This window comes from Bathycoccus prasinos (assembly GCF_002220235.1).
Source record: "Bathycoccus prasinos genomic : Chromosome_9".
Lineage (NCBI taxonomy): Eukaryota > Viridiplantae > Chlorophyta > Mamiellophyceae > Mamiellales > Bathycoccaceae > Bathycoccus > Bathycoccus prasinos.
This window is the reverse complement of record NC_024000.1, coordinates 23,024-39,162: the sequence shown is the minus strand read 5'-3', so window position 1 is coordinate 39,162 and position 16,139 is coordinate 23,024. Positions and strand designations below refer to the sequence as shown.

Below are 16,139 nucleotides of genomic sequence, written 5' to 3'. Positions count from 1 at the left end.
AAGCTGCTTAGATTTGTCTGTCGGCGACATCTCTGGCACCACCCTCCATCGGGGACAACTTCGGTCTGTACACCAAGAAGGAGTGGCATTGCACTTGCTTGATGTTGTCGAAGCCGGCGCATCTGACGTAGCAGTTCGGGAACGCCTTGACGCAAGCCTTCACTTCAGTGAGGACTTCAGACGGGTCGTTGCAACCGTACATCGGCAACTTCCACATGACCCAGTATCTGTTGTCGTAGTAGTTGGTGTTGATGGAGGAGTCCAAACCGGAGTTACCGTGACCGTCAGTGTAGGCGTGCGCCGGGTCCTCGAATTCGAGGCACGGAGTCCAGCCGTTGTTCAACAAGTATTGCACTTGCTTGGACAAGTCGGCGTCAGAGAGCGGCGGCAAGAAGGAGAAGGTCTCGAACATCCTGTGGGTGTTGGTGAAAAGGGAAGAGAAGGAAGGAATTGGTAAGTAAACACTTAAATGTCCGCCCAAAGAAAAAAAGATGCCGTCGAGTGTTCAGATCTCGGTTGAAACGAGAGAGAAGAAGGGAGGAGGAGACACGTTTCCAATCGCGCCTCCTCTTATTTTCAACAATCCGAGAGCGAAGCGAAGAAGTTCTAGGCATCGCGAACGATGCATACATCTCTGAAGAACGCATTCATTCCGAAAAGATACGCTTGAATGCGATTCTTTTGATGATGCACTTCAAAGAGCTTCTGCAATCCTCGCGAGACCGGGTGTTCGAGACGTTGCGCGTTCTTCAAAACCTTTTTGGATGAAGGGAATTTTGAAGACGCTGACTCAAAAGTGGATAAAAACGACCCGGAAAGATTATTTGAAAAGACGCGCGTGACGGACGTGTATCTTTCTTGAATACCAAGAAAAGCACATCAAAACGTGCATCGATACTCGTTTCATTCGTTCTCAACGAATATCCGCGCGTAAATTGCTCGCAAGTATATATGCTTTGGACAAATATATATCCCATTTTTCGAGCGCGAAGCAATCTCTTCAAAATCCACAACACGCGCGAAAGGTTGAAAAGAAAATTTCGGAATCGGTACTTACTTGTTGCCGTGCGGTCTCCAGACCATCATGGACTTTTCGTTGACGACCTTGCCGGTGGAGACGGCGTTGATCTTTTGGACGTTTTGGACTTGGGCAATGGATTGCATGATTATTTATTTATGTATGTGCGTTTATAAAGTGAAGAAAGAGAGAAGAAGAGCAGGGGATTATTTATATCTCTCTACGAGTAACCTCGAATTCGTTCTTCCACCTTGCTGGACTTGCTGGACGCCCGAACAACCCGAAAAAGAAAAAAGAAAAACCAAAAAAAGAAGCTTTTTTTGCTTGTCGCCAAAACAAAAAATTGAAGAGAGAGATGAAAAACGAGGCGGAGGAGGAGGAGGACTCGTTGGACGCGCGTCGGCGGCGGCGGCAATCATCGTCCTCGTATTCAACGTCATCATCATCATCATCATCTTCTTCTTCTTCTCATCAACAACAACGTCAACATCTTCAAGGTGGTGGCGTTGAGGCCGTTCCGTCCTTGCCACAGCGCTGCGTCGCGGCTGGCATAGCTGCGTGCGTTTCCGTGCTCGTCACCAATCCTTTGGACGTCATAAAGACGCGAATGCAAACGACGACGACGACGACGACGACGACGTATAGCGCAAACGGTATGAGCAATAGTAGCGTAGGAGGTATAGGAAAAGAAGGAGTAAGAAAACCACTAACAGTACAGAGCTGTCCGCCAAAGTGTCCAACCAACGCGAATGGCGTCACGAACTGTGTTTCCACGCAGTGCACGACGTACGATGGAAACGCGTGGACCGTGATGCGAAAAGTAGTGCGGAGGGAAGGCGTATCTGCGTTATGGCGAGGGACGAAAACAGCGTTGGTTATGGCGGGACCCGCCGTGGGGGTCTATTTACCGTGCTACGATTTCATACGAGACTATTGCGTGACGCACGCGTCAGTCCAAAACGAAGACATGGCGCCTCTCGTGGCTGGAGCAGGAGCGCGAACGATAGCGGTGTTTGCGGTAGCGCCTTTAGAGTTGATGCGAACGAGACAACTCGCGGCGCAAGAGAGTGGCGGTAGTTTTATGAATACAGTTAGTAATAGTAGTGGTATTCAGCGTCGATCGTTACTGTTTACCGGCGTATCTTCTACGCTAATACGGGACGTACCGTTTTCGATGATGTACTGGTACTCGGTTGAAAAGTTACGCTCGGCATTAGCCGGTCAGTTTTCGAACGAAAATCCAAAGATGGATAGTTTAGCTGCGGCTTTCGTGAGCGGCAACATCGCCGGCGCGGCGATTTCCGCAGTGACGACGCCAGTTGACGTTTTGAAGACGCGGATACAGGTGGATGTAGCGCATAGCAATAAAACGGGAGCAGGGACGGGAGGAAGAGGAGGACTTTTACGTGAGTTGACAAGCCTCGTGAAACACGAAGGCGCTTCGTCTTTGTTCAAAGGCGTCGTTCCTCGCGCCTTGCGCGGTGGCCCAACGTGCGGGATCGTCCTCGTCGCGTACGAGTTAGTGAAAAGTTTAGACTATTAGAAGGTGACTAGCATGAGCGTATTATTATTAGATGTTTTTAGAGTCGTTCATACTTACGGTAGTAGTACGACGAGTAGCAAAGGCAAAAATTTTGGGCGTCTCCTTCCCTTTTTTTTCTCTTCGCGTTTTTTTTGCTCCAAACGATTTTGAGCCGCAAGAAGAGGTGAAACGCGTTTTGTTCCTCAAAATATCTCGTCAGATTTTGGATAATCGTCCGCACTTAAAAAAAGGAAAAGAACGAAGATGCAAACGAGGTCATCAGCGGCAGCCAACGCTGAGAAACCGTACGGCGACGTATCGTTCACGCTCGAGTCTGGTTTGTCCACGGATGAAATTTTGAGGAAATCTGATTCGTCCTCGGCGATTGTTTGGGACGAGTTTGAATCGGAGAAAATCAACTCGACGTCCGATTTATCCAAACAACGACGACGACGACGAGAAGATGGAGAAGGAAACCACGACGACGACGACGACGACGAAAAAGTTATCAAAGCGCCGGGTGCCGTCTTGAACGTAAAATCGAGCAAGAATTTAGACGTCCTCTCCACGTCGGAAAATATCGGCGTCATGATTGCCGTCGCCAGTCAAACGACAACCGCGCAAGACGTTTTGGACTTTTATTCTCCCTTGGCGAAATCCCACGTCGACGTCGGCAACGGCACGGGCGCTCCTGCCGCTGACGCCGCGGGTGGCGAGACACAAAAAAACCGCCGATGGTCAATCGGGAACAACACGGAGATGACGAACAAAGAGAGAACGGACTTGTTGAGAAAGTTCTTGTGCGAGTGCGCGAAGAAAGGCAGTTTCAGTTTGATCATTTACGACGCGCACAGCGGGAGAGTGTGCGCGGCGCGCACGGCAGCCTCACCCAAATTGTTTTTCGGCTTTGATACCATAAAAAATAAAAATCCATCGAACGCAAACGAGGAATGCAAGAGAGGCTTGTGCGTCTCGACGGACGAGAAGAGTTTAATGAACGTCGACTTTTCTATCTTACCTTCGGGTAGATTCATTTACGGCAGACAATACGTGAAGCCGATGGAGTTTACGGAGTTTTGGTCGACGGCGAGAGCGAACCGACCAGCGGTGCCGGCGAAGCAAAACTCGCCGGAACCGCGTTTGTCCGGAGATTCAATGAACTCTGCAGTATCGAAGGAGGAGAAGATAATGAGTACAAGCAATAGTGTTCAAACAACGCCTAGATCGAAAGGTGGCGCGAGGTCAGACAATCCATACACGCCAGATTCTGGAATGAAGGACGACTACATGAAAGCCATGCGATACGCGCCGACGGGCTCGAGAGGAGATTTAAGAGACGTTTGGAACGCTGGCCGAGGCTCTTCGGCAGACATTAACCCAGAAGAAGCGAAGAAAATTCAAAAGCAAGTGGAAGAAATTTCGAAAATGTCGAGTGCGATGAAGAGAGAACTCATCAATAACAAGAACAAAGAAGATGAAAATACTACGCCGAAAACACGCATGGCGGAAAATGATACGGATAATACTCACGGACCTCCACTGAAGAAGATTTCAATCGATCGCGCGTATAGACCTCCATCAATGCGCAAAGAAATGGAGGAGAAAAAGCAAAAGAATTCTGAGATAAAACTCCAAGAGAGACAGTTGGCGGAATCTCTCGGATATTCCTTGACACACGCGCTTATGCGAATGAGCGAAGACCGTTTGAGCGGGGAAACGATGCGAAGCTTGACGGAATTTCACACTGCTATTGCGAGTAAGAAAAAGGAATCCGAAGTTCAAAAGATGAGCAGTTTCTTTGCCTCTTCATCTATCCCTGAAAACAAGAGCACGTAATTTTATCTTTATGTGCGTGTGTGTGTGTGTGTGTGTGTGTGTGGAGAGAGAATGTGTGATAGAGTGAAAGCGAGAGTGTGTATTTTTTTCTATTAGAGCGGCGCGGTGTTGTTTTTATTAAGTTTGTGTGTGTACTATTTATGAATCATTAGAAGAATTCCTTCTTCTTCGCTTTACTCTCGATTCGAAAATCCTCGCAATAATCTCTCAGCATTTTCAAAAACTCACTCGAGGCTGGTGCGTCGGACTTTGGAATTTTCTCACGGTCTTCTTCGCAAACTTCGCCCACGTAAAAGTGCTTGAGATACAAGAAGGATTCTTTGCTACTGTGGTACAATTCGAAATGCGTGCTTGCATCCTTGTTCAAAGACTGTGCCGGAATAATCATATCACCCCCTGGATGCTCCGGTAACCAATTCTTCACGTCTAGCACCATGTAGTCTATAACTAACAAAACGGCCTGCTCTTGGTTATTTTTTTGTACGATTTCCTCCCACGTATACTCGCGCAAACGCGATATGTACGACCCAAGCCTAGCGTCGCAGTAATCGATCAGTGGAGCGCATTGAAGCGTCTTTGCAGCTCCCGAGAGTGATTCAGTCATGCGCAAATCATAATTCGGTGGTTTTTCTCCATCACGGATACAAGTTAAAAAGAGTAAGACTCGATCGAAAAGCACCGTATCGATATTAACAGAGCACGAGACATTCGATTCATTCGCAGCACTGCGAATAAATTTTGTCAAAGCCACACACGGTCTTAAGACGTTCATGTGAACGGGGAAAATCTCCTCGTCGTTCGTGTGGACGTGTACGAAGCCTTTTAAGAACATGTCTTCCTCGTTCGGAGGTGCTCTCGCGTTCATAATCTTAAGAATCTCCATATCTCTCGGCGCGGTTTGAGTGTAAAACATAGTCGTCTCCGCCACATCCACAATTCCACGAAAACAATGGTACTTAATATCCATTCGCTCTTCTAATGGAAGCGAATTGGTTCCCACTATTCGTACTTTCAAATTCAACGCTTCGAATGCAAATACTTCACCGACTGAAACGAAACGTCCGGCGAAACGCGTCTGTGCAGTTTTCTCAATATCTTTGGCGTCTATGATTGCGCAAGCTACACTCTCGCTGTTGTTATTGTCCAGAGGACGCACTTCAACAATAACGTCGTGTAAGATGTCTTTCTTTTCGATTGCAGTTGAGACAAAAGGAAGAAACGTGTGCACGACGTCTTCTCCCACGTGCGCGTTGATTCTCACGTCTTTGATAATCGCTACTTCGTTCTCTTGCAGTGTAACATCAAAATCTACAGCACGTGCGCCTCTTAGAACAACGTCGCTGTGCTTTTCCAGCGTGAAGAAACAAAATGCCTTACTTTTCATCGTGGCGATGGTACTCTCATTTGAGGCAACAGAAAGCAACGCAAATGCACTTGCTGGTAGCAAACAATCATACGTCGTACTTGTCAAACCCAGTTTTTCTAGAGCAACAACTTTCAACGATACTTTCCCGTCTTCGTTTTCCTTCAGCGTCTTTTTATTCACGTATTTTCCATCTTTCGAAACTTCCGGAGCTGCCCCGTTCCCGGAAAGCGAATTCGCCCCTCGCGAAACTTTAAAGTTCACCATGGTGTCTCAAATATTAAACACAAACGGTGGACGGAGCGTTGATGATGATGATTTGGGGGGCACCGAAGCGCTTCTCTCGATGTGTTCAATGAGTGGCTTCACGCAAAGCGTATTGAACTCAGTCTCCAACGACGCCAAGATCTTTCGGTCCCGCAGGATTTTTTTGCTGCTCAATCGAGAATGTATTTTCGCTCGCGAATCGTAATAACTCACTAAGTTATTCAACACTACGTATTCTGTGCTCTTGTTGTCCTCGTTCGCGCGATGACAGAACGTCCAAATCGATATCGTTCGCGCCAAGTTTGCTATTTTTTCGTTTTCGTTTACTTTGGTTTTCGCCTCGTCGTCGTCTCTGGCGGCACGAAACGCTTCTCGAAGATTATTCGCGAGCAACGCGCGGACGCGAAACGGAATCGCTCCCTTGGTGTTGGTCTCTTTTGTTGTTGGTGATGATGATGATGATGGTGGTAAATTCAAGTGCGGAGATAACGCGTTTACCGCTGCTACTTTACTTCTTGCTCGTTGTTTTCCAGCGCACTCGCGCAAAATTTCCCGGTATATCGATTTTGCAATCTTCTCTAAAGTCGTCGAAGAAAAACTACTACTTCGTCGCAGAGCAGTGCGTTGTTGCGTGTAGATAATACGCGGAGCAGATGTCGTGGACGGGATGCGAGCAGCAAAGAGTGGCGTCGCCACGCGGTGTCGCATGTATTATAGTACGAATAGCGATAGCGAAAGTGAAGAAGGTTGTTGAAAAAATCAAAGAAGAGAGAGCAGAGAGAGAGAGAGAATTCTCTTTTTTTTTGTTTTTCTTTCATCAGCAGGCAGCTGGCAGGATTGTTTTTCTTGAATTGCGGGCCGCGAGTAAAAAAAAAATTCACTCAATTCAACGCAATTCTCTCAATTTTCACAAAATTCACTCATCAATCACGTTGTTGTTATTTCTCTGTTAAAGCGAAAAGTGAATACGCACATCATCAAACAAAGTCAACACAGAAAGAAAAGGAATTTATTTAAACATCGACGAGAACACATGGCGGCGGAAGCGGCGAAGAACACAAAAAAAGAAGAGGAGAAGAAAAAGAAGAAGAAGAACAAAGAAAGAGGAGGAGGATGTTTTGGAGGAGGCAAGAAAAAAAATGGAGGACAACAGCAGGGACAGCCGCAAGCCAAGGAAACGACGGCGGAGAAAAAGAAGAATGCGACGCAACAACAGCAACAAGAACAAAATCAGAAGTTGGAAGGAGGTGATACCGAAAGTGACTACGACAGCACGGAAGGCTCTGAGGAGGATGACGGATTGCACTCGAATGGGTGGATTCGATATTACGACGAAACGAGTGGAAACTTTTATTACGTTCGAGAAGACGAGACGGGCGAAGCGCAGTGGAACAAACCGGCTGAATTTATTGTTCCCGTGGAAGAGGAGAGAGAGAACGAAGCTGTACTTCGTAAGCAAGAGGAAGAAAGGAGAATCCAGGAGCAACAGGAACGGAAAAAAGAACTGGAGGTGAAGCGAAAAGAAAACGAAAAGCAGTTGAAAGAGGACGAGAAGAAACGCGCGAAAAAATTGGAACAAGAGGCGAAGCAACGCGCCATCGCGGACGAGAAAATGAAGGCAGAGTTGTTGAAGCAAGAAAGATTGAGAGAGAAGGAAAATTTGCGGTTGAAAATGGAAGAAGAGGAAGCGTTGAGAGAAAAAATGCTCGCGGCAAAGTTATCGGCGAAAGCGAAAGAGCGAGAGACGGAAAGGCAACGGAAAGAGCAAGAAGCGGTGGCTTTGAAACATAGACAAATGGAAGAGGAAAACAAAGTAGCTCAGACAACTTATAGAAGACGGATTGAGGAACAAAGAGCGAAAGAACGCGAGCGACTGGAACAAAATAAACTCAATCGCGAAGCTTTGGAGCGAACGCAACGGGAGGAGGAGATGGTTCGAAAACAGCAGCAACAACAGCGAGAACGAGTGACACGAAGTACGAGTTCGCGCGCAGATCGGTCGTCATCTCAAAACCCGGACGGAAATAAAACATACGACAAGAGTCAATCGACGTTGCGTAAGCACCTGGACAGAATTTTTCTCGTCTTCGATAAAGATAGTTCCGACGATGAAGACTAGTGTCTGTTTTACCTTGAGTGATGATCCATGAACCTTTTTGTATTTATTTATTTTGGACTTGCATAAAATTACGTGTACGCCACTTTAAAAAACGCGCTGCTCCTGCTGCTGCTGCTGCTGCTGCTGAATTTTCTTCTTCTTCCGGAGTTGGTGGTTTATCGAACGCAAAATGAAGATAACGGTTCGCACGATGCAACACAACTCGGAGACGAAAGTCATCGAAGTTTCCTCAGGTTTGATGACAGTTGGAGAGTTGAGAAAAAAAATTGCTTCGGCTTTCTTCTCCGCCTCGGAATCTTCTTCGTCGTCCTCGTCGGCGTCGTTGAACATGTTTCTGAGAGGAGCTGCGCTGAACGACGACGACGAGCGAGCGAATATTAAACCAGGCGATACAGTTTTAGTTAATTTCCAACCGGTGGTGTCTTCTTCGGCACGAAGCCAACAACAGACAAAGTTGAACAAAGGGAAACAATCTTCTTCTTTGAACTTTCTTCAACGAACTCTCATTCGGAATCGGAACAAAAAAGGGAGAGGATTTTTCAGCTTTTTCTCGCCCAACGCTGCTCGATTTTTCATCGTCATTTGCAGCACGGCGGTGATTCGGTTTATATTGGGAACATTCTTCTGGTGTTGTGTCGCGAAGATGGCGTATAATCACGACTTGGGCCCGATTTTTGTTTTGTGTTCTCTGTTCTATTTGATGTTTTCGAACATGTCCAATGCGCCGACGACGACGAACAAAGATGGGAAACTCTCAGCGTACAGTTTATTCAATAAAAATTTCGAGACATTACCTGGTACTTTTGATGCGATGGCAGTCGAACGTAACGTGAGACAAAATCACGATAACGTTAATACTACTTGATGATGAAACGTATTTTTGTTTGAAGCGACATGTCATAATATTCAGGAAACGCAAAAGTAACTGACACGGCTGGAAAAAAAAAAAATCTTCACACACTTGTATACTTCTTCCAAACGGAAATAGAACAATATGAATGCACTCTTCTCTATCTTTACGATTACAATAACGATGGGGTGCGTCTTTGGTATGCAAATCATGCAACCGTTTCATGTAATTGATGAGAGAATCAGTGATATTACCGTTTGGTCTTCCATTCGAGAAAAACAGATGGCAACGACTGCCGTGGGTGCCTTCAATGAAAACAGAATACCGACGATTCAATTCTTATCGTTTTGCCAGAACGGCGGAAAAGTCTATAACGACGGTATTTTCTCCTTCCCAGAGTTGAAAAATGGTTCGCAATTTCGTGCCATATCTTCTATAGACGGCTACGTGTTACTAGGAACGTCAAAGTCCGAAGTCATTTCTGCTGGGAAGATCACACAAAAATCGGGCGCTGTGATGACATTAAAGCAAATCGAAAATTTCCCAATAACTGCTATAACGAGCTTTTTAAATGAAGGGAAACCGTCTTTTCTTGTCGCGACGTGGGCGATTCCTTCAAAACTTGTTCGATTTGATGTAAACTTAGAAGATCTGATTGAACAAGGTCCGTCTCTTGAACTTACGATTGGAAGCGTTCGCTCGGGAGTTTCGACTGGTCAAAACTTTTCGTATTTCGTTTCAGACGCTGTTCCCTCCGAGCTTGTTACCATTGATAACAACAACTTCGTCCAGAAACAGTCGATTACTTTGCCGTGTCGCTCGATTCGGAACGGACACTTCGTACGTGGAGATCAATCGTCTGATTATGAATTTTCGTTTTGGGTGTCACATTCCTCTCCGTTATCAATATGTAAGGTGAGGCACAATAAGGATGATGGAATGGCGAGCGTTGTATCATTTTTTCAAATTGATGGTACAGATGATTTAGCAGGGACGAGCATTATTGCAAACACGCATGATGGGCAAATTAAAATTATCGTTGGTACGAAAAGTTATCACAAAGCTACGCCAGCGACTGTATTTCTTTTAAGAGATGATGGAGTGATTTCTCTCGAAAAGTCTTGGAAGTTTGATGGAAGTAGTACGATTAATTGCATTCGCTTCGACGATGATATCGCATATCTCGTCAATCGTAAAAGTCCAGGGGAGATAATGAGTATAAATGTCACGGAAGGAAAATTGCACGAACAAATTTCTCGCGATTTTTCGGAGCACAACGCGTCGTATTGTCCGATTTACGTCTACGGAGGTGGTACTCGTACATCGAAAATCTCGATTGGCGCTCCCCTCGTATTTGAAATAAAAATTCCAACGAGAAATGTAACCAACTCGAGTGACGTTCAGTGGATGCAAATCGGGCTTACGGTGGAAACTGACAAGTTATCATCCTTAGAAATCTTCTTTGAAATCGATTTAGAAGAGGGAAAGGACCATTTCTTTCCCATATTTCTGGGTGCATCGCAACTTTCCTCCTCCTCTTCCTCCACGATTCTCCGGGCAAAGTTTTCGAGCGCGTCTTCGATTCCACAGCCGGGAATCGCAAACTTCATAGAGAGCCGCGTGGCCGCGAGAGACATCAAATCGTTCAAGCTCGTCGTTCGTAATTTGAAGTCAAACTTTCTTCCTGATGAAGAGAGAATAGTGAAGCACTTCAGCGTTCAGACGTGTACATCGTTGTAGTATGAAAAATATCTTAAAATCCTTCACTTCAGCACACAAAAAGAGTTTAGCATGCAAGCCTCCTCGACGACGACGACGACGACTCACATCCACGCTTCTGCATCTTCTCGTTGTCGTCCACCTTGGCTGCGCAATTCGAGTCAACGCGCATCGCGTTCGTTTTCGTTGAAAGCGTCGTCTTCCAAACAACAACAACAACAACATCGTGATGACTTTGAGTCTTTCCTTTTTGAGTGGCAAAGCGAGTTGTGCGACAAGTTGACTCGATTAGATGGGAGCAACGAGAATAACAACCACGAGGGATTTTGCGACGACCCGTGGGAAAGAGAAGACGGATCGTTCGGACGAACGAGAGTCTTTTCGGACGGTGATTTATTCGAGAAAGCTGCCTGCAATGTTTCGGTCATTCGAGGCACTTTAACGGAAACGCGCGCGAAAACAATGTCCTCGAGAGGGAGAAAAGGTATCAACCCGAAGGGAGGACAAAAATACAACGCGTGCGCGTTATCATTAGTGTGGCATCCCCGAAGCCCACACGTACCAACTTTTAGGGCAGACATCAGGCGCTTCGCGGTTGAACCAGACTCAGCATCCGTAGGGACAGAAACAAATGCCTGGTATGGTGGCGGCATGGATTTGACGCCCTATTATTTAGATGAGGAAGACGCGAAACATTTTCACGGTAAGTGCAGAGATGTTTGCGACGAGTACCAAACTAGAGAAAGCGTGGAAAAATTCGGCAAACACTCGCTCTATCGCAAGTACAAAGAATTCTGCGACAGTTATTTTTACATTCCAGCGAGGCTCGAGCATCGCGGCGTCGGTGGATTATTTTTCGATGACGTCGCAACAAGGGGGGGAGAAGACGGCGACGCCTCTGTCGCGCCGTCTGATGCAAAGGCGTTTACGAAAGCAGTCGCTTTGAGCTGGCTCGATGTTTGGGAGCCAATCGCGAAGAAAAAAAGAAACACAGCAATAACCGAACAAGAATCTATATGGCATCAACAACGAAGAGGTCGATATTTGGAATTCAACCTTCTCTACGATCGAGGAGTCAAGTTTGGATTAGACGGCGTGACTCCCGACAGATTCGAATCGATCATGGTGTCAGCTCCCCCAAGGATAAGATGGGATTACAAAGCTACTCCGCCAGAAGGGTCGAAGGAGGCGCGGTTGTTGGAAGTTTTACGCGAGCCAGTCGATTGGGTCGATTAAGAAAAGATTATAATAAATATTGATTTAGATACTAGTACTTAAAAGTTCATAGAGCAGTAAGTCACCCTAAGTTTTCCAGTAATCAAGTCTATCCACTTTGACAAAAAATTCTTTCCCTTCGTGTGTTCTTCACTTTAAGAAGCCAGACAACCATGCACCGCAACGGCATCGTATCCACCTCTGCCGCGGCTCTCTCGCCGAAGCAGAAGCAGCAACCCCCACCCAGAGCGTCCTCGCCGAGTGGCTTTTTGCATCATCATCACCATCATCTTCATCAACAACAACAACTACACCCACACACATTTCGGTTCCACTTTCTTTCGCATCATCACCAACACAAGAGAGCTGTTTCTTCTTCCGTCGTCAAAGGCGCGCGTTCGTCTCCGTCACCATCAGAGCACGTCATCGTTCCAGCTGGCGTAGAATTCCCTGGCTCCTATTTAGCCACAGGAAAGTTTGGTCGAGGTTTGTTCTCGAATGGAAGCTCCCAAGATGTCCCGCTGACGTCCACGCCTTTAAACGTGTGCGCGTGCGTTCCCGAGGACGTTCTTAGCAGTAGCGGCGGCGGAGGCGCAAACATGTCATCCGCGTTAACGCAGCCGCAACAGGACCGCGTAAGAGAATTCTACACGGAATGGATGAATGGGTTAGGTATTCCTTCAATTCCAGAGACTTTGGTCAAATTTGTCACTGAGTGTCAAATGCCAAAAGATATGCGCATAGCCGTTGTCGTCGCGTGGTTGACCAAGAACAGCGAAGAATGGAAAACGTATAAGCGTGAGACGTTGCCAAAGTCGTACGACTCGTTGTATTTAGCGAACGAAAAAGAGTTGGAGGAGTTACAAGACGTGAGCGTGATGAACATGGCGAAAGGGTCGGCTAAAATGTACGAGGCACAGCTTGAACAGTTATTGAAAGAGCCACTATTTAATAAGGAAGGGGTGAAGGATATGATTGACTTGGAGGATTTGAGGTGGGCGAGATCGGTCGCGCACACGAGAGCGATGAGTGGAAAACTGAATGTGGCCGGAGAAGGGTCTTTTCCGTGCGCGTTTGTCGTACCTGGCGCAGATTTGACGAATCATAGGACAGTGCCGAACTCAATATATGGTGTCAGCGAGGATGGATTACGGTACGAGTTGAAATGGAGAGCGAAAAACTCCTTAGAGGAGGACAAGAAGGAAGGATTACCGCCGCCACTAGAAGAGGAGAAAGAACCGAAAGAAGGATTGGAGATGTTTATTTGTTACGGGGCGAGACATCCCAACGCTTTATTAGCGTTGCATTACGGGTTCGTTGACGATACGAATCCGAACGATAGGATACCCATGGAGTGCGTGATGCCCGGTATGAGGAAGGCACCGTTCAAGGTGGTGAAGAAAGCAGTGCAAGAGCTGAAAGAAAAAGGAGACGATAGAGCGGCGTGGGCTGGGTCCCAGTTGTTAGCAGTCTCGAAGAGAAGTCCTGAAGGCGTACCAGATGAAATCGCGGATCAAGAAAAGGTTCATCCGGAGATTGTGCAGCAAATGAAAAAAGCTACAGTGGCGGCGCTTTCGCAGTTTCCGACGACGTTAGAAGACGACGAGAAGATTGTGTTTGATGAGATTGAAAGTTCGCGCATGCAAGTCGCGATTAGCTATAGAATAGCGCAGAAGAGGCATTTGCACGCCTACCAAAGATTTTTAGACACGCTCTGATTCATACTATTTTGATTTCACATTTTTTACGCCGTGGCTAATGAGCGCTTTAGCCATGCCTCGAATGGCAACTGGAATACCGAAGCTCATGATTTCACCAAATACTTCCAACTGCGCGAGCGAAGGATACATCTTATTCGCTCTCACACCTAACACGTCGCACCGTTTCGCTCCAATTAACTTTCTCATCACTTTTTCGATCGACACAGCACCAATCCACGCTACCTTTTTATGATCTACCACGTCTGGATGTTCCCGAAACCGAACCATCAACGCGAAGACAATATTCAACACGCCGAGCAGAATGAGCACAGAAGACAGACTCAAAACTCTTTTTTCCTTCGATGGCACTTGCCTGGACGCGTGCGCGCAGAGCAAAACGATTAAAAACTGCATTCCATTCGTCGCTAAGATTGGTACATTGTGTATGTCGTACTGAACTGCGTTTCCGACAATCTTTTTAGGAAGGAAAACCGAAAGTAAAACTAAAGGGTGATACACCATCGCCGTCGCGACGACGCCGTTTAAATAACTTCTCGCTTTCGCCGCCGCTTTGTATCGATCCACGATTTTCTGCCTGTACGCGTGATCGGAACCGTCTGTACCCATTGGCCTCGCGACGCTTTTGTTCCGCATGTCCATTTTTGTCGTGAACCGCAGTGGTGGGTTGGTGTTTGTTTATGTGTTGGTTTCGTGGTGAATATATTTTTATTTATAACGACTTGTATAACGACTTGTCTCTCTATGCATGGATGGAAAAATTTTGTTCTTCAAACTCTTTTCCTTCTTGCTTCAAAATAAAAAAAGAGAAAGACTATAATCCGCGAGACGATATCCTCCTTCCTCCCTTGGTCGTCGTCGTGGTGTCGTCGTCTTTAATCTCAATCTCTTTCTCTTTCTCTTTCTCTTTCTCTCTCGCTCTCACTCTCTCGCTTTCTCCCGTTGTATTGCGCGCGGTTTTGTCGTCGAAAAAAGAAGAAGAAGAACATGACGACGAACTGTTTCAGTTTAAACAACGAGGTTTTTTGTCCTCTTCCCCAACGTATTGGTCGACAACAACGATTAGAGAACAACAACAGAGCAAGCGCGGGGGATAGAAGAAGACGCAAAGGAGGAGGATGCGTTGTTTTCGGGTCTATGAATCCGAACGGACGACGCACCGCGGCGGGAGGTGTGGAAGAGACTATCGCGCACAGGAGATTTTCTGCCGGTGGAAATCAACAAAGAAAAAGTGTCTCTTCTGTGAATACGAACAAAGACAATACGAACAGTACTATCAACAGTAATAATTCCGGTGCTCCATCACCGCCGCAAGCGAAGCAGGTGGAAAATACCGAAAACACGAGTAACAGTAACAACAAGGTGAAGATTGTGAACGGCGACAAGTCCAAAGGTGAACTAGAACTACCCAGACAATCGGACTACGACAGTAAAAACAACACAAAAAATCGAACGAGAACAAACGGGGCGCCGATGACGAAGCTCTTACGAACACCTATGGCTGGAGGCGTCGTTACAGCGGGGTCGAGGGATAAAGAACTTCCACCGCTTTCAATTGCCGCTAGGAATTTGATGGAACAAGCCGATTATGCCGATTTGAGCACGACGATGAATGCGTTGCACCACAGGAGAGCTGGGTATCCTTTCTGTTCGACAGTTGATTTCGCCACGGATTCCACTGGTCACCCGATCTTTTGCCTATCTCCTCTAGCAATACACACGAGAAATATTGCCGGGGATCCAAAATGTTCTTTGACGGTAAAAATGAACGGTTGGGGTGGTTTAGCGAACGCCCGAGTCACCTTATTCGGGGACGTCTACAAACTACCGAAAGGAGAGTACTCGGCGGCGGCGAATGAAATATTTAAGAACAAATATAGCACGCGAAAAGAGAGCACGGAATTAGAGGACTTATGGGGTGATTACTCGTTTTTTAGAATGAACAGACTGATTGACGCGTATTTTGTCGGTGGATTTGGATCTTTGAATTGGATCAACATGGAAGAGTATAAGAACGCCGCTCCGGATGCAATCGTCACGCCTTCGCACGATCGTAACGTCCTCGATACATTGGCACAATTGAATACGCGCTACTCGGGTGAGCTAATGAAGTTGGTTGAAAACGGTTGCGATGACTTATGGGTCATTTCAATAGATAAATTTGGCATGGAAGTTCGCGTTCGCGTCGGCGGGAGTTCGTACATCACCCGAGTGAAGTTTCCGGATGCGGTGACGACGTACGAAGAGGCATGCCGAGCTTGCGAAGAGATTATTGAACTCAAGTCGTATTTAGACTCTTGATTGTTGCACTTACACATCGGGAATTGATTTTTTAAATAAACACGGTTTAGAAAGAAACACATACAAGCACACTTGGCACTTGGGCCATTTTTTTGGATTTTCGATTTCTTCTTCTTTTCTTCTTCTTTTCTTCTCTTCTCTTTCTCCTCTTCATTTCTTTTCTAATCAACGCAAGCACGCACGGAAAAGACTTTTTACTATATTTTAACTA

General features: G+C 46.4%; 10 protein-coding genes across 10 annotated transcripts; 7 read left to right on the top strand and 3 right to left on the bottom strand.

The window, feature by feature from the left end:
* Positions 1-7: 7 nt before the first annotated feature.
* Positions 8-412, bottom strand: Bathy09g00240 (predicted protein; the record flags this gene model as incomplete). Its single annotated transcript, XM_007511008.1, has 1 exon — positions 8-412. One exon carries the CDS (start codon positions 410-412, stop codon positions 8-10), a length of 405 nt encoding a protein of 134 aa, XP_007511070.1.
* A 501-nt stretch (positions 413-913) lies between these two features.
* On the bottom strand, positions 914-1,164 carry Bathy09g00230 (ribulose-1,5-bisphosphate carboxyase/oxygenase small subunit (IC); the record flags this gene model as incomplete). Its single annotated transcript, XM_007511129.1, has 2 exons — positions 914-998; positions 1,058-1,164. 2 exons carry the CDS (start codon positions 1,162-1,164, stop codon positions 914-916), a joined length of 192 nt encoding a protein of 63 aa, XP_007511191.1.
* A 209-nt stretch (positions 1,165-1,373) lies between these two features.
* On the top strand, positions 1,374-2,561 carry Bathy09g00220 (predicted protein; the record flags this gene model as incomplete). Its single annotated transcript, XM_007510855.1, has 1 exon — positions 1,374-2,561. One exon carries the CDS (start codon positions 1,374-1,376, stop codon positions 2,559-2,561), a length of 1,188 nt encoding a protein of 395 aa, XP_007510917.1.
* A 243-nt stretch (positions 2,562-2,804) lies between these two features.
* Positions 2,805-4,376, top strand: Bathy09g00210 (predicted protein; the record flags this gene model as incomplete). Its single annotated transcript, XM_007511087.1, has 1 exon — positions 2,805-4,376. One exon carries the CDS (start codon positions 2,805-2,807, stop codon positions 4,374-4,376), a length of 1,572 nt encoding a protein of 523 aa, XP_007511149.1.
* A 148-nt stretch (positions 4,377-4,524) lies between these two features.
* Positions 4,525-6,006, bottom strand: Bathy09g00200 (predicted protein; the record flags this gene model as incomplete). Its single annotated transcript, XM_007510882.1, has 1 exon — positions 4,525-6,006. One exon carries the CDS (start codon positions 6,004-6,006, stop codon positions 4,525-4,527), a length of 1,482 nt encoding a protein of 493 aa, XP_007510944.1.
* A 1,033-nt stretch (positions 6,007-7,039) lies between these two features.
* Bathy09g00190 (unknown protein) lies at positions 7,040-8,125 on the top strand (the record flags this gene model as incomplete). The annotated part of the gene is made up of 1 exon (XM_007511072.1): positions 7,040-8,125. The coding sequence occupies one exon, from the start codon at positions 7,040-7,042 to the stop codon at positions 8,123-8,125; it is 1,086 nt and encodes a 361-aa protein (XP_007511134.1).
* Positions 8,126-8,294: 169 nt separating this feature from the next.
* Bathy09g00180 (predicted protein) lies at positions 8,295-8,990 on the top strand (the record flags this gene model as incomplete). Its single annotated transcript, XM_007510910.1, has 1 exon — positions 8,295-8,990. One exon carries the CDS (start codon positions 8,295-8,297, stop codon positions 8,988-8,990), a length of 696 nt encoding a protein of 231 aa, XP_007510972.1.
* Positions 8,991-9,119: 129 nt separating this feature from the next.
* Positions 9,120-11,930, top strand: Bathy09g00170 (coproporphyrinogen III oxidase; the record flags this gene model as incomplete). Its single annotated transcript, XM_007511148.1, has 2 exons — positions 9,120-10,635; positions 10,759-11,930. 2 exons carry the CDS (start codon positions 9,120-9,122, stop codon positions 11,928-11,930), a joined length of 2,688 nt encoding a protein of 895 aa, XP_007511210.1.
* Positions 11,931-12,082: 152 nt separating this feature from the next.
* Positions 12,083-13,627, top strand: Bathy09g00160 (predicted protein; the record flags this gene model as incomplete). Its single annotated transcript, XM_007511066.1, has 1 exon — positions 12,083-13,627. The coding sequence occupies one exon, from the start codon at positions 12,083-12,085 to the stop codon at positions 13,625-13,627; it is 1,545 nt and encodes a 514-aa protein (XP_007511128.1).
* A 987-nt stretch (positions 13,628-14,614) lies between these two features.
* On the top strand, positions 14,615-15,928 carry Bathy09g00150 (predicted protein; the record flags this gene model as incomplete). Its single annotated transcript, XM_007511088.1, has 1 exon — positions 14,615-15,928. One exon carries the CDS (start codon positions 14,615-14,617, stop codon positions 15,926-15,928), a length of 1,314 nt encoding a protein of 437 aa, XP_007511150.1.
* Positions 15,929-16,139: the final 211 nt, after the last annotated feature.